General features: G+C 45.4%; 1 protein-coding gene and 1 long non-coding RNA gene across 2 annotated transcripts in view; one reads left to right on the forward strand and one right to left on the reverse strand.

Moving 5' to 3' along the window:
- Positions 1–475: 475 nt before the first annotated feature.
- On the reverse strand, positions 476–9,097 carry LOC144935119 (G-protein coupled receptor 26-like). Its single transcript, XM_078861547.1, has 3 exons — positions 7,740–9,097; positions 5,919–6,032; positions 476–3,485 (listed from the first exon to the last, which is right to left on the reverse strand). Exons 1-3 carry the CDS (start codon positions 8,402–8,404, stop codon positions 3,248–3,250), a joined length of 1,017 nt encoding a protein of 338 aa, XP_078717673.1. The 5' UTR covers positions 8,405–9,097; the 3' UTR covers positions 476–3,247.
- LOC144935120 (uncharacterized) overlaps positions 3,476–17,003 on the forward strand; it is a 154,292-nt gene continuing 140,764 nt past the window's right edge. Inside the window, exon 1 of the long non-coding RNA XR_013637267.1 lies at positions 3,476–3,535. This is a non-coding gene — a long non-coding RNA (uncharacterized LOC144935120). The remainder of the gene's footprint in view (positions 3,536–17,003) is intronic.

The raw sequence follows: 17,003 nt of genomic DNA on the forward strand, positions 1-17,003 counted from the left end.
AGCGAGAGAGAGAGAGAGAGAGCGAGCGAGCGAGAGAGGGGGTTACATAAAGCCCAGTTAAAAAAAAAAGTTTACGAAATGATGAACGAAGCAAAGTGCCGAATACACCGAGCATCTTGTTTCCACTGATCGTAAAAAAAAGAGCCAGGGGAGGAGTTGCCCCCGAGAGGACGACCACCGCGGTTCGCGTGCGAGGCTGAGATGGATCGTGGCATCGGAGGAACCGCCGTGCGGGTTGAGGACGGGGTGGGGATTGGCCTTCATCCAAACGGTGGACAGAGCATGGCCGCGTGATGATGGGCATCGTGGACACATTTCAGCAAGGATTGGTTATTTAGACGACGAACTAAAAACAAAACGGTTCAGTCTCGAACAGATGTATGCTGCAAGGCGTTCGTTCAGAAAGCCAACGCGCTGGTGGCCTTGAAATGTTAATTTGTATTGGCACGTGGAAGAGACGACTCGAAACTTTTTACGCAGCGAGTTTTATTCCGTGTCCATTTAGCCACACACAAACATCTCCATATATATATAAATACTGTACAGTAGTGAATGAGAATCCGAGCTTCGTCCAGTTATACTTTTCGTAAAACATTTAATAATAGTAAGTCATTATTACTTTCAACGGTAGCGGTTAAAGAAAATAGTAGTTTTTATAAAACTCCACGTAGAAACGACACCCATTTCGTATATATATATCTGCGCACGACGAAGATTGCACATGTTCCATGTAAAACGAGTAGTTCTGAAAGTTCAACACCGGTAACGACGACGATTAAACGACCAGTGTGGGAGTACCACGACATTTTAGTGCTCTGTGTGCACCTAGCCTGACACAAGCGCAGTGGTGACGTCATTCACTTAGTGTGGAATTACGGGCTTGCGTTTTTTTTCAAAAATAAGATCGACAACATTGACTGGCAATGCACAGCCAACCACATTTGTGCTGTACAAAGCGACACTCCGACGCGTGTGAGGACACGAACCATATCGAGTTAGTACACCCCAAGGACTGGCTGCGCGTGTCCGTAACCCCCACGACCTCTAGCCCCCCCCCCCCCGGGTCCCCTACCCGCGGTCCCTAGTCAGTTATCTCGCTCCCCACCGACCAATCGGTTGGGTCGTCTTCCACGTGATGCCTATTGCTTGTATGTGTAATGTCTACTTGTAGTCTACTTGTGTGTCCGGTGCGTTTGTCAATCCGCTGCTTGATGAGGGACAGTGCTTGGTGGGGGTGAGGGGTTGTGGCGGGGGAGGGGGTGGTTATTTGACCAAACTTCCCTACGATGGGTCAGTGCCGGATGGTGAAGAGGGGGGTGGGGCAGAGAAAGACATGGGAGCATAGAAGTACAGCAAACTAACGTGTTTTTTGTTGCACTGCACTCTACTTCCCACAATGGAGCAGCACGTGACGCATGTTTTATGCGCGGTGGTCACGCGACTCTTTGCGGACCGCTTCGTGATGTTTTTTATTTTTTATTTCGGACCACCGTTTCGTCTTCGCGTGCATTGCGGTTCTTGAAAATACTGAGCTTTTATTTTTTTCGTTGTTACAAAATTCGCAAAAAATTACTCGTCTTGTTATTGTGTTTTCCGACCTCCTCCTCCATCCGTATCCATGCACTATCCAGGCTCAGCTCTGCGTTGGCTTCCGAGATGTGACAAAGATCGGACGCATTCTGGGTAATTTGGTTTTCGGTATTGGGTGACATTGGCTATCTGGAAAAATAAATATCTTTAGTACAAATTGCAAATTGGCCCAAGTCGTATTTTTGGAATGTTATGAAGGGGGGGGGGGGAGGTGGCGGTCGTTAACGTCTATTTCTAGGGCAGGATTTGGAACCATTTTGGCTCCGTGAAATCCGGCTTTCGGGAGCATGAGAACAAAAGGCGATCCAGCCGTCTAAGTAATAAAATGTATATCATCTAGCAGGCAACGTCTTTATAAACTGAAAGGAGCAGCAAAGCGTCGTGTCAAGTTGTGGTGATGGTCCAGCACCCCCCTTCCCCAGAAAGTCACTCAGTCCCAGGCTTGATTGCAAGGCTTTTTTTTGTGTGCACAAAACACCTCCCATAATCTCAATCGCACGTCGCCTGCAATCTGAGCCACGCGGTCACACGAATCGCTTGCCCCCTCTCTTGGCCACTACAGGATACATTTCCTCTTCTTGGACGTGTGGTTTTTACAACATGAAGTCACCTGAATAACAGGGCTTAAGTTCATCCAGATCCGCCTAGGGCTGAGCCATGGAAAGTATCCCATGGGAAATTAAGCCCTTGTGTGTAACGTCCTCGGTAGACCTAATGCTGGGATCCAAACCAAGGCACATTCAACACACCAAGAGGTATACGCGTCACGCCTTAGCCCCTTGCACTACAAGGCGAGGGACAAACGCCCCTATAAATCATTCATTCATTCGGGTGGTGTGTGTGTGTAAATGATAATGCAAAGCCATCTTTGCCCACCAGTGCCACAGACCCATTTATGGACACTCGTTTACAGTGGGGTAGCGTGGTTGGTATGGGTTTTGGTGTGTAAAGGAATGAACGAGGGTGCATCCTGTCCCAATTTGACCTCTTCGTAACCCGACGTTCGCACGACCCTTCAGAGTCTTGGGCTCCGGTGCAATTGCGCTCGATAGAGAGGCCACTGCCCATTCAGCATAATTCACGGAGGTGCGTGGCGTGCACTGATGTCCGTTTGTGATCCATCCATCGCCTGTAGTTCGTAGGTGCTATTCTACATCGTGACGTCTCAAAACTTCGGTCGTCACGACCCTCCACGGTACCTCTTCACCTTGCCCTGCCTCTTCCGTCCAACTACAGAGACGACGTCTATACACGCTGCACGGGTCTGATTTGGGTAAACAAGCGGATTCGAAACCAATATCGACCGTTATGCGTCTGCACGTGTGTCCCACGTGGTATAGAAATTACCGATAAAACACATCGTCATTTATTTGACGCGGCACGCTTCTCGCCACGTGCCTATCAGTCATCAACGTGGGGGCAGCTCGTAAACCACGTGCGTGCCGAGACGGGTCCCACGTGGCACAGCGCACGCACCCACGCGGTGATGGGTCGCGGGGACCCGCATATTGAGAAACCCTTCCTTCTCTACAATGTGTCATCATGGCACTGCAATTATCTTTGATCCTGACCCCCCCCGCTCCCCCACCCCAGCCTATACATTATTATCTTAAATATACTCTCTATATATATAAAAAAAAAATAATAATGCGTTATCTCAAGTTGCTCTTTGACAGGCGCTGTCGTTCTCCGTGTCCTGGGAGCTGGGATGCGCGTGGCATTTATGCCGCTCTCGCCTCAGAACTTTGTCGAGTGGCTTCTCCCACACCTTCCTGTACTGGCGGCGCAGCAGAGAGTAGACGTAGGGGTCTAGCGCCGCCTTGCTGTACGCCAGGCATCTGCTGAAGAGCGCCCAGTGGTGCCCCACTGTGACAGAGGGCGCGATCTCCACCAGCCTGCGGCGTGACCACAAAAACAGCGACGGTGCACAAGTCACAACGCGAAGGTACATCCCCGCAATGTCAATGGCTCGCGTCACTGCTGGCGGAACGGGCCCTCCATCTAGAGGGGTTTGGCTTAGATCGCGTAAATATAAATGTGCCGTGAAACCTGCCACCAGCCGACGCAGCCAATTAGTAAGGGTTGTCACGTAAACAAAACGTGGCAATTCGTTTCTAGTGCAGCACACCGCCTGTGTGTTGGAGAGTAAACCCACAACATTGACAATTCGAGTACGGCGTTTCGCCGGTAATTACAACCAGCATCCTCAGGTGATAGCCAAAGTTGCGGAGCAATCCTCCGGTCTCGGTCTTAGAGGGATAAATGTGGTGTCGTCATTAGCCAACTAATAAGGTGCGAAGACCAGGGGGGGTGTAATCGATGCATATAAATTAAAATGGAAGTCTATTACCGGTTGGGTTATTAATAGGGTAATCAACATAAATATGAATAGGGTAATCAACATCCATAACATGCATAACATGCATGCACAACGCGCATGCGCGATGCACATACATTGGCATGTTTTGTTTACATGATGAGCCTTACTAATTGGCTGTGTCGGGTGGTGGCGGGTTTAACGACACATTTATATTTACGCGATCTAAGCCCCCCCCCCCCAAAAAACACTCTGTATAATATTGGTTGCGACAGACTGCGTGTTTAAAGTGAGCTTCTAGTGATCGCCTGAAAGATATGCGGAGTGTCCGGGGGGGGGGGGGGGAGTGGGGGAGATGGGCGAGCAGGTGGAGGGGGGGGTGCCCAGGATGGGTTCCGTTGGGCCCAAGAGTGTTCGTTCAGTTGCCTCGCGTAGACATGAGGCCGCATCCATCCACCGCTGGGTCAGTCCACCAGGGAGACGCGTTTCAGTGATCTAATCTACACACGTGGCCAAATGCCCTCATTTCTATACCGTTCGCATTGTTATTGCAATACGAAAGAACACGCTATCGGGGTGATTTTTATTTTATTTTTGTATAGAACGCAGCCGATGACATTCATGCGAGCCCGAGTGATAACATTGACACGTTTATCGGTAAACAAAAAAAAAATCGTAAAGTTTGCAGCGATTAAATCGATCGCAGCAATGAATGTTCTCGCGGTTGAATTATTCATGACGCAACGACCAAAGCCGTGCGATTGGGGAAGGAAACGTTTCCCCCCAGCACACGTGTACATCACGCGGGTGAACTCGCCGTAGGATTGCCACCAGTGATGGAAGGAAAAGCGGGACGCGTCGTGGGAAACGAAGATGTCTCACGACAGGGAGTGGGAAGAACCGCATCTAAAACAGGCATCGTCCAGAGTGTTGTACGATTTACGCGAACGACAAACGACTCAACGTCTCTGGAAGACTTGGGATGTCCCAGAAAAGCTCCCGCAAAATGACCAGTAACAAAAAAACGCAACGCATTAGTCGATAGCACTGCTCCTAAATGTCGCCTCATCTCCACACTTACGTCACTGACGGCATCACCCCTCCTTTCTCGTATCACGCAATAGCTAAAACTATTTTTTTTTTATTTCACCAGGTAAGGTCCACTGAGCTATATAGCTTTTTTTTCGTAAGGTACCTGGTCATAAATGATAGCTCCAACGAAGTGGCTTATCACGTGGGCATTTTTTGCAGCCAAATACTCGTTACGCATGTTGATTCTAAATGTGGAGGGAAGCACTTGAGGGCCCGGAGAAAAATCCACAACTACGGAGAGAACATGCAGACTCTTAGAGAAATGTAATGTACTGTTGAGTACAATATATAATTTACGTACAGTATTTTGGTGATTTTTAAAAATAATGTTCTGTATTTTATTGTACCCCGCATAATGTGTGTTAAAGTTTACTGCTGTACACTAGCGTTGAGTACGGTATTTTTAGTCATTTATTGTAACGTAGATACGGGTTGGATGACGATTACCCTCTGTTATCTCGTGGAAACATGACTTTGATTTACGTCGTTTCAATATTCGTCCCACCTTTCAGGAACGCATCCTCAACGTAAACCGGTTTTTTTCCCCACACACATGATATATGTCCAATGAAGGGCTATTGCCGAAAAGGTCTATTAGACATATTTCCCCCTTGTTAGGGCCGTGCTATTGACGAATGTGTTTTTTGTCATTTGTGCTCATGCACCCCTGCCAAATAAAATATTACCCGCGAAACGCTTCACATGAAACAAAAAAGAGGACTGAGGGTGGAGGGGGTACGATCCTGGGAAAACCAGAACGGGTGGAAACCAATCACCCGTCGGCGATCGATAAGCGTGGAGAAACGTGTACATGTACGTATGCTGAACTTCTTACGCGCCGTACGAAGCCACCCGTGCTCATCGGGGTGGGGGGCAGGGGGGTGGGGGGGTGCGAAACGCAGTGTAAACTCGCGCTAACCTTGTGATCACGTAGGGCGCAAAGCAAAGGACGAACGTGCCGATGAAGGTGCTGACTTTCCTCGCCGCGCGCTGTCGTCGCTTCTTCTGCTCCACCAGGCAGCGCTGCTTCACACTGCGCACGCATTCAGCCGTTAGCACGCGCGCACGCGCGCGCGCACGCGGCCACGACTCGCACGCGCGCGCACGCGCAGTCTCCTTCCCAATCCCACCCTCCCCCCCCACTCGTTTCTTGAACGCACTCTTAATCGCCCACCTGTTCGCTGTATTGAGAAATGTGGGGTTTGATAGACGAGTAGTGTTTCGATTTAAAGCTTTCATGACTGCAGGGATTCATCTTCTTGGTTCTTTCGGTAAAGTCACGTAGAAGGGAAGTTATATTATATTATTATATTATTTTATTGTGTTTTATTTTTATTATTTTATTACTTCCCCTCTACGTGACTTTACCGAAAGAACCAAGAAGAAGACGAGTAGTGATTAACTGTTGGACGCTGCCGTGGTTGTTGATGGCTGTGAGCGTAATGAACGTGCAATTCGGAGTTCGCCGGTTTGATTCGTACTCCAGTCGCGGCGGTTATGATAATGTGTGTGTTTTTGTTTGTTATCTACCACGTCTGTCCACCCAGCGGTATGGACGAGTTGGTCAATCGGTAGGTCGCGTAATGGAGATGGGGTAAATCGTGGGTTCTCCCACCTCCTTCCAAGACGTCTTTGGAAAGCGTGAAAGAGAAGGCCAAAGCAACATATCCTCCACAGGGGAGCCCTGAAGAGGGATTATCGAGAGCTGGTTCCTAGAGCAGGCAAATGCAGGGCTCCACCTTTTTTTTACCTGTTAACTAATTGATGTGCACCGTGACGCTTGTTGTGAGATAACGCGTGATTGTGTTGTTTGTTTGTTCTGCCTGTGTATCTGCTTTCCTATCAAACTATATCTAGCCGATGTAAGTTGACTTGCTGGTTACGTCGGTACGTACACTTTGAAACGAAACCATGCGTTGAGTAAAACGTTGAATCCGACACAATGAGATCGACAAGGGAATTTGTTTGACCGCCAATCAAAGGGCATGTGTTTTGTCTTATACATACCGTCCAAGACTGAATATGTAATACTAAGTTAAATGACCGACGTAAATGTGTAACTTGATGTCAATGTTACTTATGGAATATCTATAAAGTGGTTAGTTGTGGTACATCATACGTATGCTAACTAGAAACATCCGAAAAGAAACCAAAAATGCGTCGAACTTTTCCCCCCGAAAATTATGACCCGGAGTTTGATGGGTTTCGTTCATAGGAGCTGGGGTCCATTTCAAGGTCTGCATTGCTTGAAGCCATGTGCTAACCCTCAAGTATACGTTCCCCGTAATCGGTGAAGAGGGTAATTTGTATCCCATGAAGCGTAAAGCTCAAGCCAATAAAAGTTGGTTAAGCCGGCTTTCGATGACATTTGTACTGCATTTTTAAAATCCCACATTATGCAATAATTGAGAGCATTTAAATAGTTGCACTGAAGGCCTATTTGCAGCATGCGGTTATTTTACTTGTGACTGGAATTGAACCACGAAATGTGAGAATTGAATCGTCGTGACCGGTGTCGCGTCGGGTTGCACTCAATATTGAACAATGCGGCCCGCAGACAATGTCAACACGTTGTATAACACAGAAAACATTGACCTCAATACCAAACATCGCCTGGACGCGCGCACACTTGGCGTTCGCTTGGGGTCGCGCGCGAGGTGGTGACTTGAGGTGACGTCCTCGCTCTATGATTACGCATGGTGGGTGCGAAGGAGGGGGGTGCGAATGGACGAGACGTTACCTGGGATGGATGTCCACCAGCAGCACGAGGGTCTGCATCGTGATGACGTCGATCCTCTTGCAGTGAAAGCGCGCCACTTTGAGCACCTTCATGTAGGTGACGCAGAGCACGAGCAGCGAGAGCAGGAAGGTGGTGCCGTGGTACACCACCGTCATGGTCGAGAACGGCAGCCACTCGCTGTCTTTGGCCCACATGGTGCACGAGGCATAGTTCCGATGGTAGTCGAACCACTTGAAATAGGTGGCCACCAAGGGAAAGCACAGCGAGTGGATCCACGTGTAGCTCATGATGACGGCCGCGTCCTTGTAGCTCATCTTGGTGGTGTAGCTCAGGGGGAAGACCACCGCGACCCAGCGGTCTAGGCTGAGCGCCGCCATGCTCAGCATGGTGTTCGTGGTCAGAAAGGTCTCTGTGAATCCCAGCACCTGGCACAGGCAGTCGTCGAACGGTTGTTCCTGAGTGATGACCCCGGCCAGTGTAAGCGGCATGTTGAAGAGCGTCATTATTAAGTTGCACGCGGTCAGGTTAATGGTGAATATGCTGGGCACTTGCCTGCGAATATCCGAGCTGTACACGTAGCACACCAACACAACCAGGTTCGACAGGAAAGACACGATCAGTACCACGACGATGAACAGCGACAGCAGGGTGTCCCCAACGTCCATGTCTCCTTATTTCTTTGGTCACAATTTCGAGGCGTAAACTCTCCGTTTTTATATTTGCTTCATTGGCCACCACGGCACCGTTGTGATCATCGTGAGAGCCTCGGTATGATTCGCGAAAAAAGATGAGCCGACGAGATGGTTAACGGCGTCGCTGAGCGCGTCTCGTCTCGAAATCGTAACACAATTCAGATGCACAGCGCTCTCCCTGAGAGGCAGACATTCCGCGTGGTGGTCTCCAGCCAAACCGCCTGTAGTTGTCATCTCTGCTCGACGAATCGGTCCGCTGAGAACCCCCTCTGCAGCGAGACGGCGTGCTTTTGCTTAAAAGCCAGGGCTTGTTGGCAGAGCGTCGCAGTTGACCGGCGTGGTTGTGGATGACGGTAGTGGCTGGTGGAGGTGATGGTTTATTGCAGAAGGCGAGGAGGTGGCCGTGTGGGAGGACGCGGTTGCTGTCACAGCGCAAGGGTTCAGTGGAGACTGCACACCCGCACACGGCCAACCCCTTAAATGCTGTTGTCTCTTTCTAGTCGCCGAGTCGCTGCTCCGGTTTTTTTTCTTCTTCCTCCCTCTGCTGCACTGCACAGTGACGTACGTGTTATCTGCTCGCTTTATAACCGCGGGCAGACAGGCGCGCGTTGGGGAGAGCCTTTCTTTTCAAAAGCAACTGGGGTTGTTTACCACGATCTCATTATTGTTTTCCCACCAGCTCTGTACGTTAATGAATAATTTAAGATGCCAGCGGGTGTCAGATTTTGCTGGCGAGTCTCTGCACATTCGCATCTGGTCAATATTGTTTTGTACCCCTATGGGTTAATATGTTAAAAGAAAGAAAAATCTGAAAACTAGCGTTCATGAGATTTTCACAGTTAATATAGTTTGTATAGGCTGCACTGTCACGTGTTAAATCCTCGTGTAATCTTGCACAAGTACTGCAGAACATATAGAGAGGAAAACAAGTGTTTCATAATATGCAGATGCACCCTTTAAAAGTGTTCACGTCAACAACAACAAAATCAACATCATCATCATCATCATTAATAAGATTGTATTTTGTTCTAATTAAACCGGAGTATACAAGAAATCGTATCGAGTATGTGTGGTGTCTTTCGCTTCACTTTATTTCCACAATGCTTATGTAATGGCACATCGAGATGCGTTGGACATGGATGAATTTCTCTCACACGGCGTGTGGAAATGCATCCAAAGCCCTAAGAAATTCAGAGTGTGGGGGGGAGCGGGGGGTGGGGGGGGAAGACGCGCGTTGGTTGTACATTTTAGAGGAACATTGAAAGTCCATTCGTTGAAATACGAAACGTTTGCCTGGGAGTCGCTTAGGCAAAGACGGCGGTGCCTTGATGCGGTGCTAATGAGCTGTCCAGGGTGCTGAAACGCTGCCTGCGTAGTTGCGGTTTTAATTCCTGCACCCGCACTAATGAGCAGTTTACTAGGTAGGTTGGGGATAAACGCTTGGAAGAATTGCACATCACACACGCGTTGCTAATAAGGCAGTGTATTTCCACTAAAGCAATGCAATGGCAGTAATTGGCATGCTATGCACTGTAAACGATAATAAAGATATAAAGCGTGTTCAATGCTTTAAACACCCATTAAATGGTAGTGAGCAATGTGACCTTCTTGACTTAATAGTGTCGATACGTCAGCCTAAAAAAAGACTCCCACATGATCTAATTTGCCTATAAACTACAGCGATGTCTTTTTTGACATAAAGAGGACAGCGTGAGCTTCATATTTCTCAGGCAAGGGCATCGTATCAGATGTTAGATGACGGCGGTGCCGTTTTGATATTGTGTCGGCTACGTGTGGAGCTATCTGCGCCTCGTGACAGCTTGCGGTAACGATGAGCTCTGATTTCTAGCCCCTCCGTATCTCAGCTTTGCACAAACTGAGTTTATGCCTGTGGCAAGCTAGGCACAACCAATAAAATGCGATGCAATTAAACCACCCTGGGTTTTATTGTCCACAATCAATATAGTGAACGGTTATCCAGGGGCATTGCACAAGTTGTCGTGTATGGAAATCTGGAGGTAAACATTGCACGTTGTTGCTTGCCCGCAGCTATCACGATATGAACGGGACTCTGCTTATTGTCAGTGTGTTTTTAAATATACATACGAGGTGTTCTTTGTTACACAGCCCTTTTCAAATCTGCTGGATTAAGGCCTCCCCACTTCGCATTGGTTATGGGGATTGTTTGACCATACTTCGCCACATTGGTCAGTGCGGGTTGATGAAAGGGTTGGAGCCAGAAGTGGTTCAGACTTCCGTCCACATTGAATTCAGGTCTCCAGGTTCACAGTGGAGTGCGCTTTTGTGCTGCGCCACTGCTCCACCGAACGAGATAAATGTAAAAACATGTTCCTTTTGTTCATAATATAATTGGCTATTCTAACACTTGTGTGTAGAGAAAATGTCATGCTTTTTAAAATGATTTGGTCGGCAAGGTTATGATCAGGTTAATGTGTTTTATTACCGCATACGTATTCTTATCATTCAGTTCGTGTGCCTTTTGAGAGGGGGCAACCAGGACTGGTTGAGATATCGCCCACTAATCACTGCACCAAACTACAACTATTTAACTATTAACTTTAACTATTAAAGTTTTGCCGTGATGCGCCGGAAGCGACGGCCATCTTGTTTAATTCACATATCGCAGGGGGAGCGGGCGGCCATCTTGTCGGACAGGGTCATGCCAAGTGTTTGCAGTAGGGGGCGATGTTGATACACGGACGGACGGACGGACAAACGCGGACGGACGGACGGACGGACAAACGCGGACGGACGGACGGACGGACAAACGCGGACGGACGGACGGACGGACAAACGCGGACGGACGGACGGACGGACACATTAATCTATTGGTGGTCTGGTCCACTTCGTTCCTACCAGTATAAACTATGTTGTATCGTACCAGGTGAGGCCCATTTAGCTGTTTTGCTCTTTTTCAGAAGCATCCTCGGCCACAAATAATAGCTCGACGAAGTGGCTTATGTGGAAATTTATAGCAGCCAAATACTGTTAAAGCATGTTTCTAATGTGGAGGGGAAAACCTGGAGGACCGGGACAAAAATTCACGCCATCACGGGCAGAGCGATTTGCAAACTCCCAATGTACAGGCGTCAGTCGGGATCGAACTCGCGACCTGTTTACCAGGCAATGTATTTAACACCTCACCACCACAGCTCCCTCCTATACCAGACATTACTTATGAACATAGTGTTTGCATTTTAGAATTGTGTACTTACTCCTTTAGCATAGGGAAAATATAATTATTTTTACACAACGACGTGACAAGTCAATTACATCACTATGTGACACGTGAAATTAATAATTGGTGAACAAAAAAATACAACTATGCGTGGCAGAAAATGTAAACAAACAAAAAAATTTGCTGCATAATCACTCGTCCAAAGCGTAGAGCATATGAGCAAGAGCATATTAATAATTTAATTAAACCAACATCGGTTGCTTCAAAAATTGTAAACAGAATGTCACTTCACACATGAACTGTCGATATAATGTGTGGGTATGCCGTGTTAGTTTGCATGCATTACAGTGATTTGTGTGTAAAAAAAAACATTAAAATAGGGAATAGTACAAGCTGTTGAACAGCTGGAACATTGATTTTTTTCTTTCCTGGCACAAATTTAATAATAGCAAATATTTACTTAACAATATTAAACGCTGATGCAGCCCCGTAGCAGTAACGATGAAAAATGTGTCTGTGGGCAAAAAGCCTTAGTCTCACACAAGCGCACATACTCTCATTTACAAACCACTTCGTGTCGACTGGAAAATAACTTACAATGAGGCAATGCGAATGGGTTTTCATTAGTCGTAATTAACTGTACGTGTTCTTTGGGTCTTGTACATGTTCTTTGGGTCTTTCGATAAAGTCACATAGATAGGTTCTTTGACTACGTGATTCTACCGAAAGACCCAAAGAATATGAATTCCTGCAGTCACGAAAGCTTTAAGTCAAGATTTAATTGTACATATTTTGAGCATGGGTTTTTGGGAGAACTTTTCGCTTCGCTATGATTTAATCTTCTTGGTTCTTTCGGTAAAGTCACGTAGAATGGAAATAATAAAATAATAAAAATAAACAATAAAATAATTCTCACGACGTTTCGGCCACAACGCAAGCAGCCGTCCTCAGGTGAAGAACAGGTCTGTCGAGAAGACAGAGAGTTAAATCGAAATGTAATTTAATCGTCAAGTTATGCTTTATTCATTGCTGTTTTCGATGTTTTTTTCAACTGCACTCAGAAAAAAGCAAATCACTCAGTCAAGTATACACTCAGCCTCTCCCCATATCAAACAATACTTGGGGTGAGATGGATGGGGTGTAGCTAAGAGGACTAAAACTGTGTCAGAGCACTGAGCTGGCACCGGTGACATTGTGGGTTCAAATCTGGCAGTCATCTGTGATTGAACCGAGTTCTAAAGTTTGGTGGGTTTATGGTCTCAGCCCAGCCACAGGAATAAATGCAAAAACATAACAAAATCATACTTGGGTTTTAACTGCATTCAACCTATGCCAGCTCAAAATATTTGGTATGATGAGAATATTGTTTCTTTACACAGAAGAGGTTAACCCCTAGTACGGATAAATACGTTCTTCAAAGGCCATTCTGTGGCTCAAATTGATGTTCTCATGACTCCAATAGTTCCAAATAACATTTTCTTTTGCCAATGCTGATAGCACAATTGTAATATTGTAAAAAGTGCATCCCTGAAAGTGCCACTGTATTTGGCCTACTTTTTTTCTTCACTGGCCAGATGTCTCAGAAGAGATCGGAGTACCCACACTTTACCCCATCAAGCCAATTACCGATTGACTACCTGTCATGTGTCCATTTATACTCCCTGGGTGGACTGAGGTGGGTGGACTGAATAAACTTGTTTCTTTGTTTCAACGGCAACATTGCAAAATCGAGCGAACGCCCTCTAAATTGCAAGTCCTGTGTGCTAACCATTACACGGACCAAACACACTCCACACACGACCCTGTTGAGAAAAAAATTAACCCGTAAAAACAAAGTTTTTCACTATAAATCCTTTATATGCGTGGCGGCTAGAGTCCTCTCGTCCTCTGGCTTGAGATGGCTGCCACCTATGGGTCAGATGATTGCCTGTCACCATTAAGCAATTGGTAATAAAATATAAAAAAAAAAAATCCTAAAAAGTGTAAAATTTTGGAATTTTTTTTCACGAAAATAAATTGTCACGCACAACGAGTTTGTGTGCAAAATGTCAGCTCGATTGGATCACGGGAAGTGGGTTAAAAAACGACCGAAAGATTTGCATGCTCGTAAGCGCGCAAGCAAGCAAGCAAGTGAACTTAATATAAAGGATAAAAAAAACTCATTGTCAGATGATTATAATTATTACAAGATTGGTGAATTTGTTTTATACACGATGCCAACAGTGTATTGTTACAACGATATCTTTCTTGGCTCATGCAGAAATTCCGAAATATCTCTGCCACATGCTGTTGTGGAATTGCGGTAGCTTGAACAACTTCTCTCAGCCTCGTTGACTCACGTGTTGTCACTGCGAGCACCGCGCATTATTTGGCAGGCCGACCTAACGCCTGCCAGGCATACTAGCCAATCTTTTGCCATGACTACCAGACAGAGGCGCGAGCTCGTCTCAAAGCTGCTATAATTCTAGATTTGAAGCTTTCGTGACTGCAAGGATTCATATTCTTAGGTTTTTTCGGTAAAGTCACGTAGGTAAAACATTAAAATTAATAAAAGTAAAATAAAATAAAAATCACGACGTTTCGGAGGCAACACAAGCTTCCGTCTTCAGATGGAACCGTCACAGCCACGACAGCTGTATCAAGTAAATGAGTTACTTGATACAGCTGTGATTTTTTATTTTATTTTACTTTTATTAATTTTGATGTTTTACCTACGTGACTTTACCGAAAAAACTTAAGAAGCTGCTATAATCCTCATTGTGCTTCTCTATGTAGCAGGATTGGATTGAATGCCATTTACTGGTCCAATATAATTATTCGCATCATTCGTTAACATTATCAGCCACGATAAATCCACTGCTGGATGAAGGCCTCTTCAAGTGTGCCGCTATCCTTCACGGTCCCAGAATGCAAAAATCCATCAAGCACCTGCACAAAAACGAGCCAATCTCAATGGCTAACGGGTCTTTTGGTGACAATCCTTCCTGCCCAAATCCACTTGCTGTCAACAATCAAAATTACGTTATCCAATCCATGTGTTCCTCTTTCGGGCACTCGGCATAATCCCAAGCGTGCATCTCTCCATGCATCTTGGAAACACTTCTGAGGTTCTTGTTCCACCCCCTTAATCAGTATCCACGTTTTGCTGATCCATAAGTCATAAGGTTGTGCATACTGATGAAACAATTGTCTCTTTAGATACATTGGTAATATATTAACGATAAGGCCTATTTATAGTGTGCGCAGAATTCGTGCAGTGAGCCGCCAATACACGTCAGAAGGGATGTTGCTTTTCGGTTTTGATCTCGAGATCTCGAGATCGAAAGCGTTAAATGAAAAGGGGGAGATGCAACCTTAACTTGCCTTCAGTAACTGTCCGAGGCATATCTGTTCTGCGGTCTTTCAGTTGTGTTCCTCTGTCAAACATATCTGTTTATCAGACGTGTTGTACGCCATTTTTGTTTATCTAATATTTCTGTATATAGTTTCCGTGTTACGCTTGTCTAATAGGAACAAGGCCGTTGCCTGGAATGTCGCGTATGAAATGAGCCCTTTTAAGTCTATGCTATTGACGAATTTGAGTTGTTTTTGTTTGTGCAAACACTGATCACTGTGTAACAAAAAAACTATTTTTTGTTCCTGGGTAGTAAGTGTTATTTTCTAATTGTTATGCCTCAAAAGTACAGAAAATGGCTATTATTCCCCACAAACTTTGCTTTTGTGACCAGGACAGTGATATTTTTACGTACCTATTTTCAATGAAAAAACGTGTACATTTGTGTCATTCCTTCACGTAAAGTTCTTGTCACAAAAGCAAAGTTTGTGGGGAATAATAGCCATTTCTATACTTTTGCAGCATAAGCAATTAGAAAAGAACACTTACTGCTCAGGAACAAAAATCGTGTTACATACCAAATAAATTATTGACATTTCCTATACTTCATTCCCAGTGGACAATATCATGACCATGTCATCAGCAAATCTATTTACCCAATCCGATGTTTTAAAGCACTTTCCAGTGTCATTGTGAATAACTTTGAAAGCTTGTCCCCTTGTTTGACTTCCCTTTTTTAAATATGCATTTTCGCAGTTTTTTTGTTCAGTCTCAGTTAGGTAAACTTTTTTTAAAAATAATTTCTAAATGTGTATTTATTTAAACCTTGGTTTGTGAGAGCTTGCAATGACTGCATTCATTTCTGATGAGCCAAATGCTTGTTTTCATCAGCTACAAAGACCAGGCTCAATGGTGTTTTAAATTCACGAGTCTTCTTTTTCTCCAGAATCTGATCAATAAATATGTATGTGGTTATTGGTTTTTTACCCTTTTATCTGGCCAGATAGAAGGGTTAAAAACCAACTATCATTTTTTACTGGTAAATGAGGTTCCAATGGTGTAAATGCTTACCCCGAGCTCTCATACTCTGATGGTGCATTGTCTTTGAGTTGTGCGCCTTTTGGCGTCATCTGGTCCAATCCATGTGAGACTAGGCTCTAAGGAAAGCTGTCTCGGGTGTGGACCAATCAACTCCAAGGACAGTGCACATTATCAGAGTTATGTTTTTTTTTGCATTATGACTGCAGGTATTGTGGTCTATGTAAACATGACTCCTTGTAAAAAAAGATGTCAGTTTTTGTTGCCAGATAGAAGGGTAAAAAACCAATTATCATATTTTTACTGGCAAATGAGGTTCCAATGATGTATGTGGTTGATAGTAGAGAAATATTTCTAAACCCTGCTTGCTCCCGCGATTTGGTTGGCCCTCTACATTTTGCATTATTCAGGGTACAATTGCTTTCGTGAACTATGTATACACTCGCGATACCAGACTAATAATGCAATGGTCCGTAGTTAAAGTCGGTGTAATCACTATCGTATATAGAATGTTTTGAGGATTAATTCCATGATTGCTCTGTTTAATTTCCGTGTAAACTCGACTTAAAGCTTTCGTGACTGCAGGAATGCATATTCTTTGGGTCTTTCGGTAAAGCCACGCAGATAGATAAAAAAATAATAATAACAATATCACGACGTTTCGATCGCAACACAAGCAATCGTCATCAGGTGAGAAATATCGCGGGAGAGCTGCTGAGAAGATATGGTGGGAGCGCTGCGAAGGTAAGGAGTTATAAAGGTTTGGGATGGGTGTAGCCCAAGGGTCAGTGGGAGGGGCTAGAGATGAAATTTGCATGTAAATGTAAGATCGGGTAAAACTTGACAAAAGAAGCTGTGGGGGTGGCCATTGTATTGTGAGAGATTAGCATGTCAATGTAACAGAGATTAGCATGTCAATGTAAGAAATGTGCTTGTAAATGTAAGCTCGGAGAGAGCTCGACAAGAGCATCGCCGCATGGAAGGACAAGGATGGCATACTC

This window comes from Lampetra fluviatilis, chromosome 12 (assembly GCF_964198595.1).
Source record: "Lampetra fluviatilis chromosome 12, kcLamFluv1.1, whole genome shotgun sequence".
NCBI classification, from domain to species: Eukaryota; Metazoa; Chordata; class Hyperoartia; order Petromyzontiformes; family Petromyzontidae; genus Lampetra; species Lampetra fluviatilis.